General features: G+C 43.6%; 1 protein-coding gene across 1 annotated transcript in view; it reads right to left on the bottom strand.

Moving 5' to 3' along the window:
- Positions 1-12,132, bottom strand: part of LOC145354721 (unconventional myosin-XV-like) — a 137,893-nt gene that overhangs the window by 3,160 nt on the left and 122,601 nt on the right. Inside the window, exons 56-61 of the mRNA XM_080206175.1 lie at positions 8,723-8,800; positions 8,161-8,257; positions 7,861-8,021; positions 3,667-3,800; positions 2,307-2,440; positions 1,597-1,730 (exon numbers count right to left, since the gene is read on the bottom strand). Of these exons, the coding sequence (XP_080062301.1) occupies positions 1,597-1,730; positions 2,307-2,440; positions 3,667-3,800; positions 7,861-8,021; positions 8,161-8,257; positions 8,723-8,800 (738 nt within the window). The remainder of the gene's footprint in view (positions 1-1,596; positions 1,731-2,306; positions 2,441-3,666; positions 3,801-7,860; positions 8,022-8,160; positions 8,258-8,722; positions 8,801-12,132) is intronic.

Raw genomic sequence — 12,132 nt, forward strand, 5'->3', positions numbered from 1 at the left:
CTTTCCCATCTCCACCAATAGTGAACAAAAGGAACACTCATTTGTCATTGCCATGTTTCTTTGACAACCAGCTGCCTCAAGGAACTTCTGATCTGAATGTGGGGAAGGCTGGCGATTGATGGCTGGCTGCAGAATGTTTCCACTGTCACAATTGGCGGATTCCTCTTTGGAAGTCAGAGTTCTGCCAAAGTATTAAAATGCCCTTGAGGCTGGATCTGAATAATGTAAGGAAGATGAGGATAAACCCTATGACAACAAGGAAGTAACCCAATTTTCCAAAAGTGGAAGTTTGGTCTCAAGCTGGCAGGGTCAGTGCAGGGAAGGTGGCCTCGTTTCACTGTGTTATTCATCATGGCATTTTCCCAATTTGTTGCAAGTTATTGACCACAATGTTTTCCCAATTCCATGCTAGTTACTCATCACGGTATTTCCCCAATTTCTTGAATATATTGACCACAATGTTCCCCCAATGTTATTGATCACAACTTCACCCTGGTCCCTCTTGAATTTCTAATCACAACAATACTCAATTCCTTGAGTTAATAACCAGAGCATAGTCTATGGAGGGGAACCCAAAGAGAAAATATGACTTGAAATTAATAAATAATGATATTTTAAATATTTTGCACTGATGCCCAACACATTTGTGACTATGGAGAAACCAGCAGGAGATGCATCTGAGCATTCTGAACACTTACTTTGAAGAAGAGATGTAATTACTCAATCAAGCCAACAAATGGAGAAAGTGAATGTCAAGAGATGTGACTGACAACATTACATTGAGGGGAGTAAGACTAATGTTGAACTGCTGGGAGGGACTGAATAAAGAAAGCAAGACAGGTTTGCATTTATATAGTGTTTTTCATAACCACTAGATATCTCAAAGCATTTACAACCAATGAAGTACTTTTTGAAATGTAGTCACTATTACAACGTAAGAAAGAAAGCTGTTGATTTTCCTTCTGCAAACTTCCACAAATCGCAATCTCATAATAACTGGATAATCTGCTTTCTGTGATGTTGATTGAGAGATAAGTATTGGCAAAGACACAAGGGATAACTCTCCCACTCTTCTTTGAAATAGTGCCATGGGCTCTTTTACAACTACCCACAGGCAGATGAGGCCCCATTTTAACGTCTCATCCAAAAGATAACACCTTCAACAGTGCAGTGCTCCATCAGTACTTCACTGGAATGTTAGCCTTAATTTTTGTACTCAGGTCCTGGAGTAGGATTAAGAATTTGAAATGTTATGATTCAGAGACAACTGTGCTACCAACAAGACCACAGCTGATACACACGTGTGTCCATGTCCATAAACAATTAGTTGATCATGGTTGAAGAAAGGAAATGGACAAATATTCTGGAGTTTTATAAGATCATCTTATAAAATATATCATCTTATTTATCTGCAATTTTGCTCTGATAATTCAATGGGTGGATGATAGTGGAGTTGCTACATGGGCTATCAGAGGAGACTCAGTTTGTGGATAGGCTCAGTAGTAGGTTTGAGTGCACAAGGAATGAGTTTAATGGACTTAATGACCTTGTTAATCTGTGGTTTTCAATAGACTTAAAATTTCTACAGCAACTCACATGAGTCTCCTTGTTTAGGAAATTGAGTCCATTCTGGTTGACGGCCAAAATACAAGGGGCAACAATTGCACTGTTACTGCTGCTCTGGATGTAGAAGAATGAAGATCCAAACATGGAGAATGCACTCACAAGCCCTTTGTGAAGAAAGAGAAACTAGTTACTGAAATGGAGTGAGACCATTGCCAATCAATCTCTTCTTATAGTGAAGCACAGGCTCAATTGGCGAAAGGGAGAATTTGGGATCACATATTAAAAAAATTACAGATAATAGGCACATTCGAGTCTGGGAACAATGAGTCATTATCCCCCACCACCACCTCCCCAATCCAACTTGATACCTTGCCAAAGTGGATAGATTTCTGAGAATAGACAGAATCATGGAATATAACAAACACCATTCTTTCCCCACTCAACTTTCATGTGCAGGATTAAGATTGCTATTGATGTTTCTCCCTTCCTGCAATGTCCAGAAGCATTCACTACTGCACTGTAATGTCAGCCATCGCGATTACAGTTTGACCCCAACTGTGATAGGAAAAGCTCTGTTCGCTACTTAGTATCTTCCACTGGAGACTGTATCTCAAGTCAGAATCATAATAATTGTGTACCATATAGTGCATCAGGGTAAACTGCCATCTATCGCAAAACTTGCCCATCTCCTGCTTTGTCGCCAGAAAACTGTAATGTGCTGAGTGAGAGTAGACACTTACCAAGGAACTGGGCTCTGGCCTGGTGAGAGCTGAGGGCTTGAACATGTTGTATATTCTGTGTCACCATGTTCAACCAGGGCTGTGGTCTTTGATGCCGGTAAATCTGCGAGGGGATGTAATCCTGCACCTCACGGCTTAGAGAAACAGAAAGAGAAAAAAGTATGAGTCTCACGCAGTGGGGTATGGCAACTTATTTTTAAATAAATTGAATGTTATTCCCAACATCTAAATACGAAACTGAACTCCAAAGGGCTTTGTGGGTCTACATATTCACCAAACCCCACATGGTCCTCACTGGATGCTACAATTTGCCCTCTTGTCCTTTGGGATACTGGGTCCTCAGAATCTGACCCACCCAGGAGCGTTCAGGTTAAGCATTTAACAGAGCAGGGATTAGACCTGCTCCACAACAGTATGTCAGTCTTAAACTCTGTTCCTGTATTATCTTAAGCAAATACAAATTATGTATAAACTACCAGTTTTCCTGCAGCATTACTCCACAGAAGTCAAAAGTCTGGGGTGCAGCTTGAGATGTTTGACTGCTATGCTGGCCTATATTTTCAAACTGCTTGGAATTGCAGCAGAGGTTAATTAAAGTTCATTTAAGGCCTGAAATCCTACTTCTGGTGCGTTCTGTGATGGCAGAGAGAAAGGCTGACCTCAAAGTCCCTCATATCATTGCAGCTTCTGCAGTAACTGTACCAGTTGCAACACAAACAGAGGTTGGATTTTCTATAAAGCTTGCAGGGGAAGAAACATTGGCTAGTCCATAAAGACTGGCCTTCTCAACATGATTGCTTCCTGGAGCAGGAATGGGTTAATTCTGCTTCCTGCAGAAGCCGTGCACTGCAGGTACAGCACTGGTTAGATACAGGGTGTAGCTCCGTTTTTACCGTCCTATGAACACTCCCAAGGACTGATACAGTGCAGGTTAAATCAAGGTGAAAGTTCAGGAGTAACGCTCCAATTACACTGTCCAGTGACCTAATAGAGCCTGTCACTCAGGCAGCGAGATTGTGCAGTTGGCTTCATACCCTAATGCTAAATGTGCAATAACTGCACAGATCATTATGAACGGCACTACACAGGTCTCCGGTCATGATTTAGGTAGAGAGAGAAAGGTAATAATACATCCATCCAAATTCAACAGTCCATAACAAACCCACCATCCATTGTTTAACTAATTTGTAGGACTGTTGCATGAGCCAGTGTTCTAAGGGACTGTGAGATCTGACTCCTGAACGTCTCTCCATAAGGAAGTTAATTAGATTCTATGAGTTAAAGGGACTGTAATTTCTGAAGAATTTCGGGACAAGTCTACCAGGTCTGTGCCTGTTCAAGTTTGCTGTGATGAACTCACATGGTGGGCAGGTAAACACTGTCCTTTGCCCGATGTTGCAGAGCTGCCAACTTTGACACTTGCTGCAGCTGACTGTCACTCATCATATCCTGATTTAGGATATGCAAGAGTCCTTTCAGATAATCTGGAACAATCTGGATTGTAAGGAAAACATATTTATTTGTGTTATTTACAGGTGGATGTCGTACAAAACAAATATGAATCTCATGGACAAGAAGCTGAACTGTATTCATTTTCACTTTGTCTCCTGATTTCTCATTACTTTGGCTGTCCATTATTGTAATATCTCCAGACCCTGGTTATAATTCACAATCATATATAGCTCTCCATTACTGCAATATCGCAGTCCCTGGTTATAATAAACAGTGTAAGAAATCTCACAACACCAGGTTAAAGTCCAATAGGTTTATTTGGTAGCAAAATCCATTAGCTTTCGGAGCTCCTTCATCAGGTAAGTGGGAGTTCTGTTCACAAACAGGGCATATAAAGACACAAACTCAATTGACAAAATAATGGTTGGAATGCAAATCTTTATAGGTAATCAAGTCTTAAAGGTACAGACAATTTGAGTGGAGAGAGCGTTAAGCACAGGTTAAAGAGATATGTATTGTCTCCTGACAGGATAGATAGTGTGATTTTGCAAGTCCAGGCAAGTTGTGGGGGTTACAGATAACATGACATGAACCCAAGGTCCCGGTTGAGGCCATCCTCATGTGTGCGGAACCTGGCTATCAGTCTCTGCTCAGTGACTCTGCGTTGTCATGTGTCATGAAGGCCGCCTTGGAGAATGCTTGCCTGAAGATCAGAGGCCGAATGCCCGTGACCCTGAAGTGTTCCCCAACAGGAAGAGAACACTCTTGCCTGGTGATTGTCAGACAGTGATCATTCATCTGTTGTTGTAGTGTCTGCATGGTCTCCCCAGTGTATCATGCCTCAGGAAATCCTTTCCTGCAGTGTATCAGATAGACAACGTTGGCCGAGTTGCAAGAGTATGTACCATGTACCTGGTGGATGGTGTTCTCACGTGAGATGATGGCATCCGTGTCGATAATCTGGCACGTCTTGCAGAGGTTGCTGTGTGCTCCACACAACCCTGCCACACTGTCCACCAGATACGCTGCAGGAAAGGCATGGTACATTGGAGAGACCATGCAGACACTATGAGAACGGATGAATGATCTTGGGGTGTCATGGTAGCACAGTGGTTAGCACTGCTGCTTCACAACTCCAGGGTCCTGGGTTCAATTCCCGGCCCGGGTCACTGTCTGTGTTGAGTTTGCACATTCTCCTCGTGTCTGCGTGGGTTTCCTCCGGGCACTCCGGTTTCCTCCCACAGTCCAAAAATGTGCAGGTTAGGTTGATTGGCCATGCTAAAAATTGTCCCTTAGTGTCCTGGGATGTGTAGGTTAGAGGGATTAGTGGGTAAATGTGTAGGCACATGGGGATAGGGCCTGGGTGGGATTGTAGTCGGTACAGACTCGATGGGCCGAAGGGCCTGTTTCTGCACTGTAGGGTTCTATGTTCTATCTTTGGGTAAGTGTTCTCCAAGGCAGCCTTCACGACACACAGCAATGCAGAATCACTGAGCAGAGACTGATAGCCAAGTTCCGCACACATGAGGACGGCCTTAACCAGGACCTTGGGTTCATGTCACATTATTTGTAACCCCCACGACTTGCCTGGGCTTGCAAAATCGCACTAACTGTCCTGTCTGGAGACAATACGCATCTCCTTAACCTGTGCTTAGCGCTCTCTCCACTCACATTGTCTGTACCTTTAAGACTTGATTAGCTGTAAAGACTCACATTCCAACCAGTATTTTGTAAACTGAGTTTGTGAATTTATATGCCCTGTTGGTGAACAGAACTCCCACTTACCTGACGAAGGAGCAGCACTCCAAAAGCTAGTGGATTTTGCTACCACATAAACCTGTTGGACTTTAAGTTAGTGTTGTGAGCTTTCTTACTGTGTTTACCCCAGTCCAACGCTGGCATCTCCACATTATAGTAAACAGTCACATACAGCTCTCCATTACTGCGATACCCAGTCCCTGGTTTAATCAATAGTCATATACAGCTCTCCGTTACTGTGATATCTCCAGTCCCTGGTTATAACAAACAGTCACATATGGCTCTCCATTTATTGCAATATCCCAGTCCCTGGTTATAACAATCACATACAGCTCCATTATTGTGATATATCAGTCCCTGGTTTAACAAACAGTCACATATAGCTCTTTATTACTGATATCTTAGTCTCTGGTTATAACAAACAGTCACATACAGCTCTCCATTACTGTGATATCCCAGTCCCTGGTTATAACAGTCACATACAGCTCTCCATTATTGCAATATCCCAGTCCCTGGTTTAATAAACAGTCACATACAGCTCTCTATTACCATGATATCTCCAGTCCCTGGTTTAACCAACAGTCACATACAGCTCTCTATTACTATGACATCTCCGGTCCCTGGTTTAACCAACAGTCACATACAGCTCTCCATTACTGTGATATCCCAGTCCCTGGTTACAACAGTCACATACAGCTCTCCATTATTGCAATATCCCAGTCCCTGGTTTAATAAACAGTCACATACAGCTCTCTATTACTATGATATCTCCAGTCCCTGGTTTAACCAACAGTCATGATGTGGATGTGCCGCCCTTGGACTGGGGTAAACACAGTAAAAAGTCTGACAACACCAAGTTTTAGTCCAACCGATTTATTTGATAGTAAACTCACAAGCTTTCGAGGGGACTCCCTTGAAGGGACACCTGACGAAGAGGGAGTCCCCTCGAAAGCTTGTGAGTTTACTATCAAATAAATTGGTTGGACTAAAACCTGGTGTTGTCAGACTTTTTACTGTGTTAACCAACAGTCACACACAGCTCTCTATTACTATGACATCTCCAGTCCCTGGTTTAACCAACAGTAAAAAGTCTGACAACACCAGGTTTTAGTCCAACCGATTTATTTGATAGTAAACGCACAAGCTTTCGGGTTAGTCCCTTCGTCAGGTGAATGGAGAGTTCTGGCCTCAGACAGAGCATATAAAGCACAGACAGTTTACAGATTACTGATTAGAATGTGAATCTTTACACCTAACCTGCTGTTCAAGTCTTGAAGTGGCCGACAATGTGAGTGGAAGGAGCACTGATCACAGGTTAAAGAGATGTGTATTGTCTCCAGACAGCACACTGAGTGAGGTTTTGCAAACCCAGGCAAGTGTTGGGGGTTACAGATAGCGCGACATGAACCCAAGATCCTTGTTGAGACCGTCCTCATGTGTGTGGAACTTGGCTATCAGTCTCTGCTCAGCGACTCTGTGCTGTCGTGTGTCGTGAAGGCCGCCTTTGAGAACGCTTACCCGAAGGTCAGAGGCTGAATGCCCGTGACCACTGAAGTGTTCGCCAACAGGAAGGGAACAGTCTTGCCTGATGATTGTCGAGCGATGTTCATTCATCCGTTGTCGTAGCGTCTGCATGGTCTCCCCAATGTACCATGCTTCGGGACATCCTTTCTTGCAACGTATCAGGTAGACAATGTTGGCCGAGTTGCAAGAGTATTTACTGTGTACCTGGTGGATGGTATTCTCATGTGTGATGATGGTATCCGTGTCGATGATCCGGCATGTCTTGCAGAGGTTGCTGTGGCAGGGTTGTGTGGTGTTGTGGTCACTGTTCTCCTGAAGACTGGGTAGTTTGCTGCGAATAATGGTCTGTTTGAGGTTGTGTGGTTGTCTGAAGGCAAGAAGTGGGGGTGTGGGGATGGCACTGGCGAGATGTTCGTCTTCATCAATGATATGTTGAATACAACATCTCTTTAACCTGTGATCAGTGCTCCTTCCACTCACATTGTCGGCCACTTCAAGACTTGAACAGCAGGTTAGGAGTAAAGATTCGCATTCTAATCAGTAATCTGTAAACTGTCTGTGCTTTATATGCTCTGTCTGAGGCCAGAACTCTCCATTCACCTGACGAAGGGACTAACCTGAAAGCTTGTGCGTTTACTATCAAATAAATCGGTTGGACTAAAACCTGGTGTTGTCAGACTTTTTACTGTGTTTACCCCAGTCCAACGCTGGCACATCCACATCTTAACCAAGTCACATACAGCTCTCTATTACTGATATCCCAGTCCCTGGTTATAATAAACAGTCACATACAGCTCTCCATTACTGCGATACCCGGTACCTGATTATAATGCACAGTCACAGAGAGCTCATTCTCAAACTTGAGTGGTTGAAACCAGAGCACACGCCGGAAACAGAAAGTGAAGTTTTGATCAACTTGCTCCATCTCTGCAGCTACATCAAGGATGTAATCTTTCTTTTTCAGTGGATGCACATTTTGCCCTGAAACATAACATGGAGTATTGTCACATGGGACTGTAGCAGATAGTCCAACCACGCTGCCGTCACACACAGACTTTCCCCTTACATTGCTCATATTCATTGGAAAAACAGGCACTAAAATGGTCTCTAAAGAGAATACCTTTGTTGGTGATAACAAACATGGAATATTCATCTGTGGCCTCTGGGGTTTGAAGCCCCATTTCACTGCAAAAATCTTCAATCACATCAGCTGCAACCTGGACCAGAACAAAATAGCCACTCATTCTAATCATTAAGCAATTATAATAAGATTTTCGCAATAGTTTTCTGAAGGGGGAATGGAAAGGAGGGACACGAGAGAAGTGGAGGGGGCAAAAGAGAGAGGAAAGGGTAAGAGTTGGGGGAGAGAGCATTGGGGAAGAAAGATGTTAGCTGGGGAGACAAAGGGAGTTTGAGTAAATGAAAGGTGGGGGGGAATCAGGCAAAAAGAAAAGGGGGTGTTGGGTAAGAGGGAGTCTGGCAAGAGAGGAGTCAGGCAAGAGTACAGGTGGGGTGTGTGAGAGGGATATCTTCTCATCTGATAATTAATTTTGCAAGCAGGAAGTTTATTATTTTATGCCCAATTTGTGGGTCGCATTTTGGGTACATTGTGCTAATATTTCCACCAGCTGTACTGCCCAATTCAAGGTGTCTTCAATTATCCCTTTCCACTCTGGACTCACTGTGCAGGTTTTTATCTTCAGATGTCTCTCCATGTTACCAGGCAACAAGAATACTTGTCGCTTCGAGCTTCTCCCAGCCTGAAGGGGGAGGGAAGAAAGAGGAAATGTCATTCAAAACTATCAAGATAATGTAAATGTTTATTTAATTATCTTTTAAAAGATGCAATACGTTTTGTCAGAACCATTCCCTGAGGCAAATCAGTCTGTGCTGCAGCATTCCCTTTGGGTAAAGAGGTTTCTCTCAACCTCTCTCCTCAGGGAGAGTTTTAATTGACAAACATCAGCACAGATTCCTCATACAGAGCAAATAGCCTTTCCTTTTTCACCCCGTCAATACCCTTCATCTTTTTAAACATTAGTAAATCTCCACAGAAGCTTTCCAATGGGAACTGTCCAAGTATTTTAAATCTCTCCTCAAAACTGATATTCCCATCCTTGACATCATCCGGGTGAATCTACATTCTCTGCAGTCTCTAGTTAGGACATTCTTTCTACAATGGAATGTCCAAAACTGAATCCAGTCTTTAACTGTGAATTAACCAATGTTTAGTATAAATTCTACTTCAGTACTGTATGGTCTAGACCTTTGTCTCTGGTTTGGGAAACACAAGTTGAGCCCATTCCTGATTTCCAAAACCAAACCCCATTCCTGCCATATTTTTATCTGTGCAGAGGAAAACAATTAACATTTTGAGTCTATATACTCTTCTTCACAGCTGAAAAGAGGTAGGTGAAAGAGACAAACAGAAATCCCCTAAAAGAGAACAGCTGAACTTCTTCAAGATAGGCATTCCTGGAAGAGAAGTGGCAGTGAATTAGAGAATAAAATAAAAGCAAAATATTGTGGATGATGAAAATCTGAAGTAAATACAGAAAACCTATCTCTCAAGCTCTGAAGAAGTCATATGGATTTGAAACATTAATAAACCATAGAAACACTATAGTGCAGAAGGAGGCTATTCAGCCCATCAAGTCTGCACCAACCACAATCTTAGGCTCAATCCCTACAATCCTACACATTTACCCTGTTGATCCCTCTAACCCACACACCCCGGGACACTAAGGAGCAATTTAGCATGGCTGATCAAGCTAAACCGCACATCTTTAGACTGTGGGAAGAAACTGGAGCACCCGGAGGAAACCCATGCAGACATGGGGAAAATGTGTAAACTCCACAAAGGCAGTCACCCAAGCCGGGAATCAAACCCAGGTCCCTGGGGTTGAGAGGCAGTAGTGCTAAGCACTATGCCACTGTGCCACTTTTCTGTTTCTCTGTTTCTTTTTCTACAAAAGCTGCCAGACCTGCTTCCCAGCAACTTCTGTTTTTATTTCAACAAGGAATGAAAACTGGACAAAGCACAGAGCATTGACACAGACACCAGAAATGACAATAACACACCCAGCTCTGACTCTAAGGTCCTCCTTACTAACGACTGGCTTGTGCCAAAATTGGGAGAGCTGTCTCGCAGAATAGTAAAGCAATAGCCTGACACAGCATACACATGGAATCATGCCTTATAATATGCCGGACATCACTGTCACTGGGTATATCTTGTCCCACCAACAGGACTGACCTACCAGAGGTAGTGGCACAGTGGTAAACAGTTAAGAAGGTTTGCACTGGAAGATCTCAACATTGACTCTAGACCCTATGACATCTTATGAATCGGTACTTCTCCATGTTGAACATCCTCCATGATGTGCTGTGGGCCAACAGCAACAGCAAAATTGTTTTCAACCACAATCTGCAACCTCATGGCCCAGCATATCCTCCACTTGACCATTACCATCAAGCCAGAGGATCAACCTTGGTTCAATGAATAGTGCAGGAGGGCATGCAAAGAGCAGCATCAGGTATCCCTAAAAATAAGGTGTTAACTTGGTGCAGCTACGACAGGATTACATGCATACCAAACAGCGTAGACAACATGTGATAGGCTGAGCTCTGCAGTCCTGCCACATCCAATCATGCATGGTGGTGGATAACTAAACAACTCACTGGAGTAGGAGGCTCTACAAATATCCCCATCCTCAATGAGGAGAGTTCACACATCAGTACAAAAGGCAAGGCTGAAACATTTGCAACAATCTTCAACAGAAGGACAGAATGACTGATCAATCTTGGCATTCTCCTGAGGTCCTCAGAATCACGGATGCCAGAATTCAACCAACACAATTCTCTCCATGTGATATCATGAAGCCGCCAAAGGTGTAATGGCTTTTGGCCTAGATATATTCCGGCAATAGTGCTGAAGGCTTATATTCCAGAACTAGCCATGTCCCTCACCCAGCTGTTGCACTATTGCTGAAACACTGGCATCTACCCAGCAATGTGGAAATCTGCCCAGTACTGCACACAAAAAAGCAGGACAAATCCAAATTGGCCAATTCCCATCTGTTGACTCTTGACCATCAATAAAGTGATGTAAGGAGTCATTGAGAAAGTGCTGCTTTACGGCACTCAGCAATAATCTGATCACTGACACTCAGTTTGTATTCTGCCAGCATCACTCAGCTCCTGATCTCACTATAGTCTTGATCCAAACATGGACAAAAGAGCTGAACTCAAGAGGTGAGGTGAGAGTAGCTAACCTTGACATCAAGGCAGCATTTGACTGAGTATGACATCAAGGAGCCCCAGCAAGACTGGGATCAATGGGAATCAGGGGGAAAACCCCCTGCTGGTTGAAGTCATATCTAACAGAAAGGAAGATGGTTGGGGTTGTTGGAGGTCAATCATCTCAGTCCCAGGATATCACTGCAGAAGTTCCTCAGGGTCGTGTCTTAGGCCTAACTAACTTCAGCTGCTTCATCATTGATCTTCCCTTCACCATAAGATCAGAAGTTCACTGATGATTGCACAATGTTCAGCATCATTCACAATTTCTCAGATACTGAAGCAATCTGGACAACAAATCTGCAGATCAGGACAACACTCAGGTTTGGGATGAGAAGCGGCACGTTCCATTCACACCACAGAATTTCCAGGCAATAACCATCCCCATCAAGAGAGAGACACTGCCCTGCACCCCCCCTACCCCCCCACCATTGATTGGAATCTGAACTGGAACAGCCATATGAAACCTGTGACAACAAGAGCAGATCAGATCAGAGGGAGTTACTTCCACAAGAAGTAACTCCCCTTCTGACTCCCCAAAGCCTCCTCACTATCTACAAGGCACTTAGTCAGGAGTGAGATGGAATATTTTCCACCTGCCTGGATGAATACAACTCCAGCAACATTCAATCTTGCCACCTTCCAGGACCACGCAGCCCACATACTAGACATCCCATCCACCAGCTCAAACATTCACTCTCTTCACCACCAATGCACAGTAACAGCAGTATGTTCCATCTACAAGACACTCTATAGCAATTCACCGAGACTTTTTGCGCATCATCTTCCAAAC

The sequence above is a fragment of the Carcharhinus amblyrhynchos genome, chromosome 18, assembly GCF_965287045.1.
Source record: "Carcharhinus amblyrhynchos chromosome 18, sCarAmb.v2.hapA, whole genome shotgun sequence".
Classification (NCBI taxonomy): domain Eukaryota; kingdom Metazoa; phylum Chordata; class Chondrichthyes; order Carcharhiniformes; family Carcharhinidae; genus Carcharhinus; species Carcharhinus amblyrhynchos.